The sequence below is a fragment of the Rhinatrema bivittatum genome, chromosome 3 (genome assembly GCF_901001135.1).
Source record: "Rhinatrema bivittatum chromosome 3, aRhiBiv1.1, whole genome shotgun sequence".
Taxonomy (NCBI): Eukaryota; Metazoa; Chordata; class Amphibia; order Gymnophiona; family Rhinatrematidae; genus Rhinatrema; species Rhinatrema bivittatum.
Window position 1 is genome coordinate 32,745,171 of NC_042617.1, and position 18,889 is coordinate 32,764,059.

An 18,889-nucleotide genomic window follows, 5' to 3' on the forward strand; every position below is an offset into this window, starting at 1 on the left:
CCCCTTGATGGTTGATGTATGCCACTGTCGTCGCATTGTCCGAGAGGATCCGTACCACTCGGTGATGAACCAGAGGGTGGAAATGCTTTAACGCGAGACGAACCGCCCTGGTCTCCAAACGGTTGATTGGCCATGTCGCCTGCACTGACGACCATCGCCCCTGAGCTGACTGCGATTGACACACCGCTCCCCAGCTGGCATCCGTGGTGATGATCACCCACTGAGGGATCTCTTAAGTCCACTCCCAGAAGCAAGTGGTCCAGACAGAGCCACCAGCTTAGGCTGTCCTTGGCAACCTCCAACAGGGGCAGGAGGGCTTAAAACTCTTGAGACACTTGTAAACTGTGCATGGCAGGCTATGTGCATCTTCCCTTCCCCCCCCCCCCCCCCTCCCTCCCTACCCACCCTCATCCTCTGGCAACAAATTCGAGTTTAATTGTGCGTTGAGTAAAAAAGAACTTTCTCCGATTAGTTTTAAATGTGCCCCATGCTAACTTCATGGAGTGCCCCCTAATCTTTCTATTATCCGAAAGAGTAAATAACCGATTCACATCTACCCGTTCTAGACCTCTCATGATTTTAAACACCTCTATCATATCCCCCCTCAGTCGTCTCTTCTCCAAGCTGAAAAGTCCTAACCTCTTTAGTCTTTTGACTTTACCACAGTTAGACTACCTACTTCACGTATTCCTTGCAGCGTCCCAGTAAGTAGTAGTATTTTGTTTTCTAAATTATGTAGCTCTGTACGAGCCTGCTTTAACCACTTAAGGGACCCTGGGCAAACCTTTGTGGATGGGGCCCTGTTTTATTTCCCTCCCTCCCTCCGCTGCTGTAGCTTTCCTCCTCCGCGCTGGCTGACGGGAGGGGCAGCCGCGTGCCGCGTCCTCCTCCTGGGGCTGTCACCAGCGCACCTCTTATTTCCTTTCTCGTGCAAGGGCGGCATGAGACGTTTCCTCCTCCTCCTTCCATCCCCTGCGGGCCGGCGTGAGCCTGGTGTTAAGGGGAGCTGTGCTGATGGCAGAGCTGGGGCAACCAACAAAAACCTTCAGTTTATTCCCACCCCCCACCCCCGCCTCCCCCAATTAACTTTCAGATCCATAGGGCCCCCCCACCCTGAGACTTTGAAAATTAAAAGCAACAATCATTATGACCACCCCACCCCCCTACCATCCCACCTTCCAGAACAATTCTGTAAAAAAAACACATAACTGGACGTCATACTTTTACGTACTAAGAGGGTAATTTTTCAGACGTGGCCCACAAGGGCAGAATCTGCAGATATTTTTCACCCACAGACTTTACGGTAATTTTCAAAGGGAAAGATCTTAACAGCTGCAATTTGCGTGGATACTTTTCCCTCAAATAAATTTGTGCGCGTGTGTTTGGAACCAGAGAGAGAAAAGCTTGTAAGTGCAAACTCCACCCTAACTCTCCAGCCCTGGGACCACCTCCCCTCACGGAGGGGGAAGCTTTACACACGGCATCAGTACATGCATAGCCCTACCTGCAGAGGGGGGGAGAGGCAGTTTCCAGAGGACCCCCCCCTCTTCCACCTGGAAATGGCCATTGAAAATTCTCCCTAATGTTTTGGAGGGGGTAGTATGTATGTGTCTGTGTGTGTGTAAGCAGTTCCCACATGAGGGGCGGGGACAGGTCGGGGGAGTGTGATGATAGGCGTAGGTTTTCAAAACTCCACGTGCCATGGGCACCTGTTCCCACGCCAGCGCAAACCCGTTTTGTGCGCCGGGACAGATTTTCACGGGGAAACCTCCACAAGGCGTTTTCCTTTTGAACGTTAGCTTTTTTGCCGCGTACCCACGGGGACTGTGCGCTCCCAGTGGAGTTTTCAAAATTACCCTCCCTGAGTTATCCTGAAACCCCCCCCGGACTGGGTGGCTCTCGAGGACCAGATTTGGGGACCACTGTTCTGTCTATCTAGAGCAGGGGTGGGCAATTCCAGTCCTCGAGGGCCACAAACCTGTCGAGGTTTTAGGATATCCTAATGAATATGCATGACATAGATTTGCATACAACTGAGGCAGAGTGCATGCAGATCTCTCTCATAAATATTCTTTAGGGATATCCTGAAAACCAGACTGGTTTGTGGCCCTCGAGGACCGGAACTGCCCACCCCTAATCTAGAGCACCATTTTTTGTTGTCGTCAGCCTCTCGCCCCCTACTGTTGGTGAAAAAGGGAACAGCAGGGGCCCAGCTTAGAGAACGAACCCAGTGCAGATAGGAGATAGATAAATGGCCCCAGCGCGAGAAGCCCTGTGTAATGGGGACTGAGGTTTACCTGTGACTGTTTCATCCTGTCAGAGCCCTCCTGCTTCAACTCTTTGTATTCTGTTTCTTAGTTGCAGGCCTTTGAGTTTCAGTTTGGTGCCATGTACGCCCGGATGCTCTGCCTCTTCACAGTCACTATGGCCTACAGCATCACCTGCCCGATTATCGTCCCCTTTGGTAAGTCTGCGCCAAGTCCTGGGCGCGAGCTCTGTAAATGCTTTGCAGATAAAAGGGCAAGAAACAGCAAAAATGGAGCAAGAGGACATTTTTGCAGAAAAGCCTTAGTTTATCCGGCTGTAATGAGATGGTCATAATTTTAAACATTGTTCCCCTGGAGGCTTTCATGTAATACACAAACCAGAAATGGGCTTCCAGACATCTACCCCAGACGTGGTTGCACGTGTGCTGCTGTCGAATTACTGAGCATCAGGATCCTTTTTGGATGGAAGCATTATACAAACTGAAATTATCCTCATCGTTGCATTTCTGAAGCCGGTGTGTAAAAAAAACAAAACAAAAAAAAAGGCATTGCAGGCCAGCCTGGTGGCTCGGTGGCAGTACTGTGCATTTACCACGCAGATGGGTTCTGATCCCGAGACCCGCTTTCTGCTCCCTGGTCCAGCCAGGGCTGGGGGTGCTGCAGGAGGGGAGGGTGAAGGGAAGGAAATCTCCATCGTCGTCTCAATGGCGACACCTGGTGGGCAGAAGCAGAGTCCATGCCCACCTGGTGCCAGTGGCTGGGCCGAGTTAGGAGGAGGGTATAAAAAGATAGGGGGAATCCCGAGGTGCTTGGCAAATGAAGGCTCGTGGTGCCATTGCTCGACAGAGGCCGGTTCCGACTGAGCTTGGAAGCCTGGAGTAGCAGGGGGAAGCTGTCGGGCCGATGGGATGCCAGCGTGCAAACCCTTGCACATAAATAAGAGCCTGCTCGGCGCCGGCATCTCCGCATTCCTCGCCGACTTGAGCCCGCTCTCCTCTGGCTGGCGGAAGTGGCACTTTGGCTCCGGGGGGGGGGAGCGAGACCAGGAAGCTCCTGTGCGGTGCTGACTCCTGCCAGCCAAGAGTGGCATCGCATCGGTCCTGGAAAAGAGAGAGAGGAGAGAGCGACAGAACGCAGTTTTCTAGGTCGCAGCTGCTGGCTGTAGTGCTTGGGTGACTGCGGGGAGAGAGACGGGGAGGGGAGAATAGATGGGGGGGGGAGCCAGGAACGAAACCCCCTCCATGCATCTCTGCTCCACATCCCCCCCCTCTTACGTGGTAGACAAGCCGCCGCTTCCAGGCAGGGAGGAGCAGGACTGGAAGGAGCTGGCGAAAGGCGGTGGAGGGGCCGCGAGGGAATGCGCAGAAATTACACTGCATGCAGAGAGTCCACACAGGGGCAGCATTTTTTCTTGAAGCTTTTCCTCCTCTCCCCTGTCCCTCTCTCTCCCTCTCCAGGCCTGCTGTACATATTGATGAAGCATCTGGTGGATCGTCACAATCTGTTCTACGCTTACCTGCCGGCAAAGCTGGACAAGCACATCCACTTTGGGGCTGTGAACCAGGCTCTGGCAGCCCCCATCCTCTGCCTCTTCTGGCTGTATTTCTTCTCCATACTGCGCATGGGTAAGTGCAGCCCTGGAAAGAGCCCGTGACTACAGCATCCCTTGGGACCTTTGCTTTTTGGTTTTTATTTTATTTTTCCTGGGAATTTCAATGTTATAATAATAATTGGGAAACATGACTGATTTTTCTCCTGTGTTTTCTAACAGTGGAAAAGTTATTTTTCCATTGTTTTTGGTTTTTTTTTTGTTGTTGTTGTAGCATTGAAATTCCCGGGAAAAGTAAAATAAAAACTGAAAATGAAGGTCCCTGAAGATCCCATTATACCCCTGGCAGTGGGTAGAGAATTAGCTGCTAATTTTAATGCTGAGCTGTCGGTGTACACGGTACAGTTCCTAGCATTGTATACCCATCAGGTGTGCTCAAAAGGGTCTTAAAAAAAATTAGATTTTCTTACAGCTTTTTTTTCTTTTTTTTTTTTTTTATGGGGGTGGGAAGGGGTTGCTAGAAGTGCATCAGGAAGTAGTAATTCCCTTCTGGCAACTGTCGCTTTTGCTCCAGGAGCCTCTCTGTGAACGGTCGGAGGGCATCCAGAAGCACGAACTTTAGTCCGAGAAACATCTCTTTGCATAAAACTTTCTGTTTTCGCATTTTCGGTGGAAAATAGTTTTAAGATTTATCACTGGTGGTGCTTGACCCATCCAGGCTTGAGTAAAACATACCAAGGTCTCGAGGATAAGTGTAGGGGGGGGGTGAATAGGAGCCGTGCTGCATAATCGCTGGCGCTGTGATTAAATAGTGCCTTTTTGGAAAGCAACTCGAGAAGTTTACATGGAAAACTGTTAAAAAAAAGTTCAGCTTAGCTGGGATCAGACGAGGTGGACTCTGCTCCTCGGAAGCTCATGCTTAAGGCCATAAGGTGCTCCCACGTACTATCAGTCTCGTGGGATCATCTGACGGTGCTGCGACATCGTCCCGTGGCTGCGGTGGAAGCCGTGTAGAGCTCCTCCTTAAGCTGCAGTTTTGCCCATTTTCAGCGGCACAAACTTTGCAAGCTCCCTTTAAGACACAAAAAAAGTAACATTTAAGATATAGGCGAGGTTTCTTATTTTTCATTACTTTGTGTTTAATCTGCTCAGCGCTGCCGTTATTATTTGGTTTTGATTTGATGGGGTGGGGGGAGGAGTTTATAGTATAAATTCATATATTGGCAAGATAATGTTAAAGAAACGCCGTGTGCGTATTAAGTTGATTGTTCTCCCTATCTGTTGTTTGCCAGTAAAATATTTAAAAGAAAAACCTTGCTTTTTATTTGCGAAAGGATTTGTTTCCCCCCCCCCCCCCCACCTCCTGTGGTTGTGCCGTGGTATAAAATGGCAATAGCTGCCCACAGGAGAACGTTCTAGCGTGGCCAGCCTTGCGGGTGAGCTTTGTTAGAAGTGCTGCTCTAGTCGGTGATTGCCCTAGGTTTGATGGCTGCCAGCAACTAGGGCCCGACACGTTTTACGTTTTCCGGCCTGCGAGTCCCCTGAACAGCCTTTCCAACTTAAATAACACCGCTTAGGGTGGGTAATTTTCACAGGGACCTTTATGGGTTTAAGGTAGGGCTTTACCCCAGGGAAAACGGCCTCTAGGAAATTGAACGACTGATGCATGTGTAAAATTGCACTCATGTACACCGTCCGTGCTTTTACACGCCTAGGGGAGGAGGCATTCCTGGGCTGGGACTTATGCGGATACGTTTTGACTTTAAAAAGTACACGCAAAAAGTCTTTCGGCAAAGCTATGCACACCAAACAGCAGGGGGGAATCGAGTGCATGTAATTTTGCCGGGATAATTTTCAAAGTGCATTTAGACTCTTAAGTCTGCTTTGAAAATTGGTGTTACTTATGTGCATATTTGTTGGCTTAACTTATGCATGACGTTGCTAAATTACCCCCTCCCCAAAAGGCTCCGTATTGTTAAGAAGCACGCCCTCTTAAAACACACTCCTGCCACAAAATAAGCTGATGTCTTTTTAGTGGCAAATATGAATGGGGCTAACCCCCGTGGCTCAGGCTGCAGCACTACAGCCCGGGGGATCCAGGTTCGGGTTCCCCATCTGTCGAGGGCGTTTGGGCCAAGACGTGCCACGGAGGTGGTGGAGCCGGGCCTGGGGAGGGAAGGAAAGACTGCCCCTGCTTACGGCAGCGAGCCACGTCTGCCAGTGAGCAGCGGGCAAGGGTGAGGCTCGGAGGAGAGGCTTCTCCAACCCCTGGGGCTGGCAAGGGACCTGAGCTATCTGGAAAGGAGACAGGGGCAGAGACTGCAGAAGGAAAAAATGGGGAAAAGACAAAAAAAAAATTTGTACATAATCTTGTTTGTGTCTTTTTTTTTTTTTTTGTTTGTTTGTTTTTTAGGTTTCAGGGCATCCACGACTATTTTTACATTAATTGTTCTGATCATCACAATCTTCATTTGCCTTTTTTATACCTTTTTTGGCTGTTTCAAGTACCTGAGCCCACTGAACTACAAGGTAATTATCCTGCTGGGGGCTGGTGACACAGAGAGGAATATATGTAACATGCAGCGCGCCGCTCACCCTAAGACACCGGCTGAATATACTTTTTTTTTTCCCTGCCTCTTTAAATAGAATTTTCCTTTTTTCTTTTGTTTTTTGTGATTATTAGCATGGTGGAATATTATAAATTGTTGGTAACTCGACAAAACGCTGGTACCAGCAGAAGCTTATTTGGGCCCCAGGCAGAGAGCCCCTGTGGAAGCACATGAGGGCTGGAAGCCGCCTCTCACTACCGATGCCGTTGATGGGGGCGAGCTTTACATTCGGTGGTGTGACGGGCGATGAGGTGCAGTGGTGTGATTGCGGTTTCTTTCCGGCCGATGCGGTGTCCGCGTTGATGATCCACCTCTCCCGAACGCCCCACTTAATATTTAAATGGGCTGCCGCGGTAAAAAGCTGGCACTAGGGAAGATTGTGTGTCCCTAGCACCTCCTCGGCATCGAGCGCCCAGGAGAGGTGGCTGTCAGCGGATTAGGAAAACAGGCGCTCAATGTTACGAGCATCCGTTTTCCTAACATGTGCAGAGCCACGGGTTAGGAAAATGAAAGCTCGTTAATTGAGCGTACATTTCTCCTAACCTGACCACAGGCACACTTTTTTTTTTTTTTTTTTTATTACGGTTTTTCTTTTTCGGTTCCACCAACTTAATATCACCACAGTATTAAGTCGGAGGAAATACAGAAAAGCAGTTTTTCTCACAGGACAAGCAGGATGGAAGTCCTCACATATGGGTGACATCACAGGATGGAGCCCAATCACGGAAAACTTCTGTCAAAGTTTCCAGAACTTTGATTGGCCCCTACTGGGCATGCCCAGCATGGCACTGACCCTGCAGCCAGCAGGGGTCCCCCTTCAGTCTTCTTTTTTCCGCGCAGCAGTAGCCTCGCGGTTTAGGAGCTCTGCAGAGATTCCTGACAGGAATTTTCCTCACGGAATTACTAAAAGTTAATTTGCCCCACAGGGGTCTCTCCTCTAACTTTCTCAAGCCGCGGTACTCCGGTAAGTTTTTACCCGTTTTTCCGTCGATTACCGTCGAGTTTGGCCCTCGCGGCCTACTGGCCGTCGACTGTACCACTCTCAATTTTTTCCATGGCGTCAGGGTTCCAACGGTGCCCGGACTGTAATCGCACCATGTCCATCACAGACCCCCATAAAGTCTGTGTTATGTGTCTTGGATGAGAGCACGATGTCTTGACCTGCACCAAATGTGCCTTAATGACACCAAAAGATCGCAAGGCCAGAATGGAGAAGATGAAACTTCTCTTCTGTGCTCAAACCCCGACTCCGTCCATTGCATCGACAACGTCTGAACCGGCACCGTCAACTTTGCGCCAGTATCGTCCACCGACCGGTGACCGTCCAGCATCGACGACATCTCAGCCTTCGACACCCTCTACTCCCCCTCAGGACAGAGGGGATCGTAGAGACAAACATCGCCACCGGTATAGAAAGTCTCAGACCATCGAGGGAGCGAAATCGACCTCGCCCTCGTCCGAGCCACCGTCGAAGAAACCCCGTCCAGAAAAGGCACCGACCTTTTCGGCGACTGGGTCACCGAGGCATCCCTCCCTCGATGGGGCATCGGGAGCCGCAACTCCGCTTTTAACAGTGGTCCCTCCGGCTATGCCTCTGCCTCCTTCTTCTGTTCCGGAGCCGGGGCTGCTTGCTCCAGGTTTCCGAGAAGAACTGGACCAGATGGTTCAGGAGGCCATCGACAAGGCGATGCAACGACTCCAGGTTCCTCAGACACCAGTACCGATTGCGGAACCGATCACTGACCCGATTCCGGCAGCGTTAGCACCGCTGCTTTCCAGGATGGAAGCACTCATAGCTGCTTTTCCACCTATGGACACTGGATCACCGATGGCGCCGGTGCCCTCCCCGCTCACTATGTCCTCGGGAGGAGAAACACCGTTTCGCATCCCTCCTTCGTCAGTTCTGCCTCAGCCATCGATGCCGATACATCCATCGCCACCGATCCAACCATCGGGGGCCGATACGCCCGTCGGCGCCACCGAGCCATCCATCGATGCCTGTGCCGGTGCCTTCAATGCCATCATCGTGCCTTCCATTATTACTTCGGAGCCTAGACCAGGACCTTCAGGTATCCCACCATCCCGTCCCCCTCTACATCCTAGAGGGGCAGGTGCTGATCCTTATGATACCTGGACTGATGATTCCTCACCAGACACCGATGATTTGCCTTCATCACCTTCACCCACTGAAAGTAGAAAGCGTTCTCCTCCAGAAGACCTTTCCTTTATAAATTTTATGAAGGAAATGTCTGAATAGTTCCCTTCCAATTACAAACTGAACAGGATGATAGGCATCAGATGATGGAGTTGCTCCAATTCTTGGATGCTCCCAAGGTAATAACCTCCAACCATATCCACCAGGTTCTTCTGGATCTCCTAAAGAAGAACTGGGAACATCCTGGCTCCATTGCTCCAGTCTACAGGAAAGCTGACAACTACCTATTTGGTGCAGTCAGCTCCGGGCTTTCAGAAACCACAATTGGATCACCAATCTGTAGTGGTGGAATCTGCACAGAAGAGAGCAAAGAGATCAAAGCCTCACACTTCTTTTCCCCCTGGCAAGGAACAGAAGTTTCTAGATGCCATTGGTCGCTGAGTCTTCCAAGGATCAATGCTCATCTCTCGAATTGCCGCTTATCAGCTCTATATGACCAAATATAACAGGGTCATTTTTAAGCAATACAAGACTTGACGGACTCCCTGCCTCAGCAATTTCAAAAACAGCTCCAAACCTTAGTAAACAAAGGTTTTGAAGCAGGCAAGCATGAGATCAGATCATCTTGTGATATCTTTGATACTGCTACTAGGGTATCTGCAGCTGCTATTTCGGCGAGAAGGTGGGCCTGGCTCAAGTCTTCTGATCTTCGCCCTGAGGTACAAGACAGGTTATCCGACCTGCCTTGTGTAGGAGATAATCTGTTTCGAGAACAGATTCAATGGACGGTGGCGGAACTTAAGGACCATCATGAGACCCTAAGACAGCTTTCTCTGATGACTTCTGACTATTCTTCTAAACAGCCCTTCAGAAAAGACTCTAAAAAGTCATTCTTCCGCCCGAAGAAGTTCTACCCACCACCAACCAGATCCTGTGCCACGAGACCTTTTCAAAAAGCACAGTCTTGTCAAACACGTGAACAGAAACCACATGCAGCTCCTCAACCAGGCCCTGCTTCAGGGCCTGGTTGAGGAGCTGCTTGAGGTTTTTGGAAGAAAGGAGGATTCAAACTTTCAGATACTTGAAAGGTTTTAACGATCCAAAGACAACGACAAACCTTTTCCGTCAAAAAAAATCAGCAGAGCCAGGGGTCACGAGCTGAAGCTCCAGGGAGGAAGACTCAGAACCAATGTCAGGAAGTATTTCTTCACGGAGAGGGTGGTGGATGCCTGGAATGCCCTTCCGGAGGAAGTGGTGAAGACCAGAACTGTGAAGGACTTCAAAGGGGCGTGGGATAAACACTGTGGATCCATCAAGTCTAGAGGATATGAATGAAGAGGGGGTGGCTTGCGGGAATGAAGGCTACTACCTGGAGATAATACCCTTATTCAATATACATACACACTGTTAATGCGACTCCAACATTGCTCTAAGCTTCAACGGTAAGAGGAAATGTGGGGAAAAAAAAAAGGATTTGCATTCACAAAAAAGCGGGGTGTAGCTTGCTTGTAACGGCGGTTACTACCCCCAAACCAAATAAGCCTGATACTTTACTTTCAATGCATATCTAGCATAGCTCTCTGCTTCAATGGCAGGGGAGAAAGTCTGATACTTCACTTCCAATTCATAGCCAGCATAGCTCTCTGCTTCAACAGCAGGGGAGAAAGTCTGATACTTCACTTTCAACGCATAGCTCTCTGCTTCAACGGCAGGGGAGAAAGTCTGTTACTTCACTTTCAACGCATAGCCAGCACAGCTCTCTGCTTCAACAGCAGGGGAGAAAGTCTGATACTTCACTTTCAACGCATAGCTCTGTGCTTCAACGGCAGGGGAGAAAGTCTGTTACTTTACCTTCAACACATAGCCAGCATAGCTCTCTGCTTCAATGGCAGGGGCAATGTAGAAAAGAGTATCTATATATATATATATATATATATATATATATATATATATATATAGACAACAACCAACAAGGACTAAATTACATAGTCGAGTGAACAGAAGCATGGGTGTAGCTTGCTTATTGAGGCGGTTACTACCCCTATCTAAGCTACGTATTCAATTGGATGCAGTTCCAGCACTGCTCTCTACATTAATGGTGGGGTGGAAGGGAAATGGGACTGAAAGGTACTAAGAGCCAAGCGTAACAAGTAAGAGGAAAAAAGAAAAGTGCATGGCTTGCTGGGCAGACTGGATGGGCCGTTTGGTCGTCTTCTGCCGTCGTTTCTATGTTTTGACTTCCACCTAGAGAGCAGCAGCCAGATTCCACTGCCTCCCATACCAGTGGGAGGTCAATTGTGCCACTTCCACAACATATGGCACTCAATCACCTCAGATCTCGGGTACTGGCAATAATTGCTCAGGGTTACCATCTGAACTTTCCGTGCCACCGGACTCTCCACCTCTACCGATGTGGAGAACATCTAATCAAGATCAAGAGGTCTCCCTCCTTCTCCAGTCCAAGGCAATAGAACCCACACCCTACTGTCAGCACGGCCTAGGGTTCTATTCCCAGTACTTTCTAATCCCCAAAATATCGGGAGGCGTTCATCCTATTCTGGACCTACAGGCCCTCAACAAGTACCTCCAGCGAGAGAAGTTCAAGATGGTAACCTTAGGTTCGCTTCTTCCTCTTCTACAAAGAGGAGACTGGCTCTGCTCTCTGGACCTCCAGGACGCATACACTCATATTGCGATAACTCCACCTCATCGCAAATACCTGAGGTTTCTAGTAGGCCCCAAGCACTATCAATACTGAGTGCTTCCATTCGGCCTAGTGTCTGCGCCACGAGTCTTCACAAAATGCCTCGTAGTAGTTACAGCCTTTCTCAGGACCCAAGGTGTTCACGTCTACCCCTATCTAGACAACTGGTTAATCAGGGCTCCCACTCAGCAAGCTGCTCTGTCGTCCCTCTCACCTTACGCACTCTAAATTCATTAGGATTTCTCGTCAACTATGACAAATCCTACTTAGTCCCATCTCAAACCTTGTCGTTCATTGGTGCAGACTTGGACACCTTGCAGGCAAAGGCTTTTCTGCCTCGACAGCGAGCTCTTACTCTCGTGTCTGTTGCACGCCAGCTGCAGTCTCAGCACTCCGTGACTGCACGCCACTTTCTCATCCTCCTGGGACACATGGCGTCCTCAGTTCAAATCACACCAATGGCCCTTTTGGCCATGAGAGTCATGCAGTGGACTCTAAGGTCTCAATGGATTCAAAGCATTCAGCCCCTGTCGAACATTGTCCACATAACTGACTCACTCCGTCAGTCTCTTGCCTGGTGGAAAAATCAGATCAATCTCCTCCACGGCTTGCCTTTTCAGGCTCCAAACCCTCAATTAATTCTCACCACCGATGCTTCCAACCTCGGATGTGGAGCCCATGTGGCCGATCTGCAGACACAAGGCTCTTGGTTTCCTGAGGAAGCCAAACACCAAATAAATTTCCTGGAGCTTCGAGCAATCAGATATGCTCTCAGGGCATTTCAGGATTACCTCTCCAATCAAGTTATCCTGATCCAGACCGACAACCAGGTGGCCATGTGGTACATCAAGAAACAGGGAGGCACAGGCTCCTTCCTTCTGTGTCAGGAAGCTGCACAGATTTGGATGGAAGCTCTCTCCCATTCAGTGTACCTCAGGGCCACCTACTTGCCGGGAGTCGACAATGTGTTGGCAGACAAGCTGAGTTGCATCTTTCAACCACACGAGTGGTCTCTCAACCCCTCAGTAGTGAAATCCATCTTCCAACAATGGGGATATCCTCAGATAGACCTCTTTGCGTCTCCTCAAAACCGCAAAGTAGAGAAATTCTGCTCTCTCATTCGCAGCAAACGCTCTCAGCCCAGAGACGCATTCTCCCTCTCATGGGCACCCGGTCTGCTCTATGCATTCCCTCCACTTCCTCTTCTCTCGAAGACTCTCATGAAGTTACGTCAGGACAAGGGAACCATGATCCTGAGAGCACCTCACTGGCCACACCAAGTGTGGTTTCCAATACTGCAGGATCTCTCCATTCGCAGGCGCATTCCCTTAGGAAAGGACCCGCTTCTGATCACTCAAAACGACGGGTGCCTCCGCCATCCCAACTTCATGCCTTGTCCCTGATGGCATGGATGTTGAAAGGTTAATCCTTCAGACACTTAACCTTTCTGAACCAGTTTCCCGTGTCTTGATTACTTCACGGAAGCTTTCCACGAGAAAAGCTTACTCTTACAAATGGAAAAGGTTCACGTCATGGTGCTCTTCTCAGTCCCTTGACCCCTTTTTGTGTCCAATCACGAAGTTTTTGGACTATCTCTGGCATTTATCGGAGTCAGGTCTAAAGACTTCTTCCATCAGAATGCATGTCAGTGCGGTAGCCGCCTTCCATAAAGGTATTGGGGATGTTCCTATATCAGTACAACCCCTTGTAACACATTTTCTGAAAAGCTTGCTTCACCTCAAGCCTCCACTGCGTCCTCCGGCCCCTTCTTGGGACCTCAACCTGGTTTTGGGTCGGCTCATGAAATCACCATTCGAGCCTCTTCACTCCTGTGATCTTCACTATCTCACATGGAAAGTGATTTTCCTTCTGGCAATCACTTCAGCTCACAGAATTAGTGAATTACAACCTCTAGTTACCTATCCACCTTACACTAAACTTCTGCAGGACCGGCAGTACTCCGCATTCACCCTAAGTTCTTGCCTAAGGTAGTCTCAGAGTTTCACATTAATCAATCCATTATACTACCTACCTTCTTTCCCAGGCCTCACTCCAATCCAGGAGAACAGGCTCTGCATACCCTTGACTGTAAACGGGCTCTAGCATTCTACCTAGACCATACAGCTGCCCACAGGGAAAGCACTCAATTGTTTGTCTCTTTCCACCCTAACAAGTTAGGGAAGCCTGTAGGTAAGCAGACTCTCTCTCCTCCTGGTTGGCGGACTGCATATCCTTTTGCTATCAGTAAGCAGGCATTCCATTTCAAGACAGTGTTAAAGCACACTCTGTGAGGGCCATGGCAACTTCAGTAGCACACCTACACTCGGTGCCGCTTCCTGACATTTGCAGGGCTGCCACCTGGAGTTCTCGCCACACCTCTGCAGCCCACTATTGCTTGGACAAAGCCGGAAGACAAGATTCCATCTTCGGCCAGTCTGTCCTTCGTAACCTCTTTACAATGTGACGTACCAACACCCTTCCGCCTGCCCAGTGGGGTTCAGGATGCCCTCTACCAAGTTCCACCCCAGTTGTTGTGCCTCTTGCACGCCTTTGGGTACATTTGGTGCATGTTCGGACATCCTCAGCTCGGTACTCACCCATATGTGAGGACTACCATCCTGCTTGTCCTGTGAGAAAGCAAATGTTGCTTACCTGTAACAGGTGTTCTCACAGGACAGCAGGATGTTAGTCCTAATGAAACCCGCCCGCCGCCCTGCGGTTTTGGGTTCGTAACGTTTTATTATTTTATTTTTCGGCACTGCCTGTAGCTTTTCAATAAGACTGAAGGGGGACCCCTGCTGGCTGCAGGGTTGGTGCCATGCTGGGGCATGCCCAGTAGGGGCCAGTCAAAGTTCTGGAAACTTTGACAGAAGTTTTCCGTGATTGGGCTCCATCCTGTGATGTCACCCATATGTGAGGACTAACATCCTGCTGTCCTGTGAGAACACCTGTTACATTTGCTTTTTTGCTTTTCTCTAAACCTTTAGTGCACCTCAAGAATTAACCCCTCTTCCTGGGCAGGCATTATTTTTTGAGAGTACAATAGCCTCGTCAACATGAATATTTGAGCTAATAGCCTCATCAACATGAATTTACATGTGATGTGCGCTATTAGCTGCTCGCTGTATTGGACGTGCGTTGTAGATGCTCTAACCCCATTTTGCATTGCGGGTTTATGGACGCGCATCCAGTGGCATATTGAGGCATATGCTGGCTGCAGTGCACGGTATTGCAACGGCCTGTTTGTCTCTTGCTGAGAACTCCTCTCTCCACCCCCACTGCCTGGTCACTGTACAGTTCAGCTGGTGGAGATGCAAAGGAAAAGAGGAAGAAAGAGATCCTTTTGTCCAGTAGCAGCCTGGCTGTAAGCAGACCCTCTGGTGTGGATTGCTCCCTCACTCTCAGGCCGATTTTGTAAAAACTGCGGGAGAGCTGGCGCTCCATGTGGAGCGCACGCTCTCCTGGGCGCGCGATTATCTATTTAAGGGTCGCGCTAATAAGGAGGCACAATAGTGCATCCCTAGCGCCGCCTCAGCGGTAGAGTTGGCTGTCAGCGGGTCCAACAACCGGCGCTCAATTTTACCGGCCTCGGTTTTTGAACCCGCTGACAGCCATGGGTTAGGAAATCAGACGCCGGCAAAATTGAGCATCCGTTTTTCTAATCCACTGACCAGCGGGCAGATTTTTTAATTTTTTTTCTTTTTCTTTTTAATTTTTTGGTTCCTCCAATTTCTGAGAGTAAAATGTGCGACTTGGCTGCACATTTTACTTTCGGTATCGTGGGCGACTAACTAATAGGCTCATCAACATGCATTTGCATGTGATGAGCGCTATTAGTTTTCGCGAGTCTGGCCGCGTGTTTTTGAGGCGCTATTACCCCTTACAGTATAAGAGCAAATAGACGCCTGTCAAACACGCTGCCAAACAGTGCGCTCGGCCGAGTGCACCATACACTAGCGGCCTGTCTGTTCTCACACTTCCATTGTGCAGGCAGAGCTTACCTGCTATTTGAGAGTAAGGGAAGCCAGTCAGTGGATCGGGGTATCCAAGGCAAGAAAGGCTGGAAGAAGCTGGAAGAGAGGCTGGAAGAAGCTGAGCCTTCTGCGGCTGGCCCGGGACCCAGAAAAGAGGAGGCAGGCTAGAACTTCTAGCTGAGCCAGAGAGGTGCATTTAGCAGAGAGCTGCTTCTGCAAGAGACAGAAAGTGGAGAGGAGGAGAGGCGGTAGAGCAGAGGGCAAAGGAAGAGAGACTCAGCCTCTCACGCCGCTTACTTGGCAGCCTACCAGCCACCCATGTTTATATCTCTCTGTGATGGCTACAATTTATGACCTCAGCTACTGCATTCCATTGGGCATCTCATTATGGAAACCAGCCTTCAGGTTCCTTTGTTTTTTTAGCTGCCCTTTTTCGCCATTCTGCACACCTGAGCTTCTAGCCTAATTGGAGCCTTCCGCAGCACTGCCCCCCTGGGCCCTGTCATTTATGATACTAACAAACAGCTCGATACAGTAAAGTTCAGTTGAAGATTTCTCGTCTGTAACGAGCTCGCTGCGCACAATTCGGACGCGTAAGGCAAACCAGCGATACAGTCTCCAGTTTTGCGCGTCCGTAGCGCTTCTTAAAACAGACGCGTAACCCTTCCCGCACCCGGCATGTAAATGAACGAATTAGCTGTATAATGAAGGAATTAGCTATTCCCCTCCGATACCGTAACGGGCACTCAGGTTCTCTCATTAGTAACGCACTGTTTTGCCGCGGCCGTAACGTGTTAGTTTATCGCCTCCCCCTAGTAGGAGTTAGGACTGTGAGTCTAGTAACAAATCCATCGACACCGCTTAAGATACTCAAAAACAATAAAACACAATTTAAAAAAAAAGCGATACAGAGATGATCGAGAAAATGTAATGATGTGGGACACACAAAACCTGTCAGAAGAAAAAATAAAAATTTTTAAATACCTGTCGGAGGGCCTCGTGGGTCCAGGCGGCCGGCGGCGGCGGGAGCCGGGTGGTCGCGTGTTAAATCTAGGCCGCGGGCGGGTGGGCGCCTGTTCCAGGCGGCAGCGGCGGCGGGGGGACACGCGTTAGTTCGAGACGGCCGGCGGGTGGTCGCGTGTTAAATCTAGGCCGGGTCCGCACAGGCGCGCATTCATTCACTGCCGGTGGAGGCTGCCGGAGGCAGCCCCCACCGGCAGTGAATGAATGCGCGCCTGTGCGACCCCCTGCGATTCGGCGCTCAAGGCGTGACATCACGGCATGTGACTGCCTTGAGCGCCGAATCGCAGGGGTCGCACAGGCGCACATTCATTCATTCACTGCCGGTGGGGGCTGCCGGAGAGGCAGCCCCCACCGGCAGTGAATGAATTCATTCATCCAGGCGGAGGAGCCGGCTGCTTTCGCCACCGGCTCCTCCGCCTGGATGAATGAATGCGCGCCTGTGCGACCCCTGCGATTCGGCGCTCAAGGCAGTCACATGCCGTGATGTCACGCCTTGAGCGCCGAATCAGCAGGGGTCGCACAGGCGCACATTCATTCATTCACTGCCGGTGGGGGCTGCCGGAGAGGCAGCCCCCACCGGCAGTGAATGAATTCATTCATCCAGGCGGAGGAGCCGGCTGCTTTCGCCACCGGCTCCTCCGCCTGGATGAATGAATGCGCGCCTGTGCGACCCCTGCGATTCGGCGCTCAAGGCAGTCACATGCCGTGACGTCACGCCTTGAGCGCCGAATCGCAGGGGTCGCACAGGCGCGCATTCATTCACTGCCGGTGGGGGCTGCCGGAGGCAGCCCCCACCAGCAGTGAATGAATGCGCGCCTGTGCGGACCCGGCCTAGATTTAACACGCGACCACCCGCCGCCCGCCGGCCGTCTCGAACTAACGCGTGTCCCCCCGCCGCCGCTGCCTGGAACAGGCGCCCACCCGCCCGCGGCCTAGATTTAACACGCGACCACCCGGCTCCCGCTCCCGCGGCCGCCTGGACCCACGCGGCCGTCTGAAACTAACGCGCCCACCCGCCCGCGGCCTAGATTTAACACGCGACCACCGGCCCCCCGGATCCTGCCGGCCGCCTGGACCCACGCGGCCCTCCGACAGGTATTTAAAAATTTTGATTTTTACACTTCCTGGTGCCTGTCATTTCAAATGTCATTTGAAATGACAGGCACCAGCGCACCCAGGTTACTGTATAGGCGCTGTGTTAAGCGGGCATAACCCTTCCCTACCGCTTTAAAGCCGCGGCATGCATTTGCATGCGATTAGAGGAGAGTATCGGGGAGTTAGTGAAGAGAACTGTGCGTGCGGGGAGGAAGGGTGCGCCTGACACTACCTCACTGTTTCTACCTCGACCTTACTGTATCGACCTGATAGTAACATGCCACATTAGTTCTCACCTTCCTCACTCTATAATTAAGCCATCGCAGCGACAGTCCTAGGTAGGGGGCCTACAGACCACAGCTCCCTTCAGAATCAGCTTTTCCTATTGATCGTTTGAACACATCTTGAACATGAGGCGTAGTCTTGTGTAAAAAAAAAAAAAAACAACCTCTTGCAAATGTAGGGTGGAGGGATATGCCAGATTAAATAGATGTGCAATTTAAATTATACCAAGATTGAGCACAAGTATTCATATTTGTACATATATAGAAATTGAATGATTGAATGAATCTGACTACAGTTCATTTGTGCGTGTGTTAAAATTCATACGGTAATACTTTACACATATAATACAGGCCGTTAGCTTTATGTTAAAAGAACATCCGTGCCTCGATCCTTTTCCTTTTGCCATCTCGTCCTTACATAGGCTTGCAGTGCTCTAGGAACTTATGGGTGAATTTTTTAAAAGCCCGGCACACACCAAAGCCGAGAGATATGCGCGGAAGTCAGGCCGGCGCGCGGTGCACAGATTTAAAAAGGCACCCGTGCGCGCGCGTATCTCCCGTTACGCTCACAAATAAGTTGCAAAAAAAAAAAGGGGCGGGACAAGGGCATTCCGGGACTTTAACATGACATGTCCATGTAAGTATTTACGCACACAAGCGCATGCTGGGGTCCCCTGCCGCGTTACTTTTTTACTGCTGTGGATGGCATGTTGGTGCTAACAGGGTAAAAAGGAGGCTGTTAAACTAGGAGGGGGGTTAGGAAGTCCTATCCCTTACCTGGGTGAACTGGAGAAACTGGTAATTGCGTCGGCGTGCATGTCTACTAAACCCCGCCCCCACCTATGCAGTAGAGGCAGCATTTGCACGCACATGTGTACATCCACATAAAATTGTGCACACGTATGTGCGTTCAGCCTATTTTATACCATGTGCGCCCGCACAGCCTTTTCAAAGTTTACCGTCTTAGGTTTTAAAAGTTTAATCTTGCCAAAATTCTTGGCTTGGTTTGCTGCAAGAAAACATATCTCCCTGCCCTTAGGGAGCTTACCCGCGGGTGAGGAGAGAGGGGGAGAAGCGGGAGAGGAGGCCTGCTCCTGCCTCCGCTGTCTGCTGTGCCCAACCGCAGGGTAGAGGGCAACCAATTGCAGTACAACTGGAGAAGACTTCCACGTTGACAGAGGAAGCTGCGTGTATGTGAAAAGTTTGTTCCTCCTCCTCCTCCTGCCACT

The 18,889-nt window shown here is 50.4% G+C and overlaps 1 protein-coding gene across 11 annotated transcripts in view; it reads left to right on the plus strand.

Moving 5' to 3' along the window:
• TMEM63A (transmembrane protein 63A) overlaps window positions 1-18,889 on the plus strand; it is a 171,874-nt gene that overhangs the window by 134,101 nt on the left and 18,884 nt on the right. For all 11 annotated transcript variants that reach the window (XM_029593072.1, XM_029593069.1, XM_029593065.1 and 8 more), the window contains 3 exons: window positions 2,359-2,464; window positions 3,725-3,892; window positions 6,230-6,345. In XM_029593072.1, the coding sequence (XP_029448932.1) occupies window positions 2,359-2,464; window positions 3,725-3,892; window positions 6,230-6,345 (390 nt within the window). The remainder of the gene's footprint in view (window positions 1-2,358; window positions 2,465-3,724; window positions 3,893-6,229; window positions 6,346-18,889) is intronic.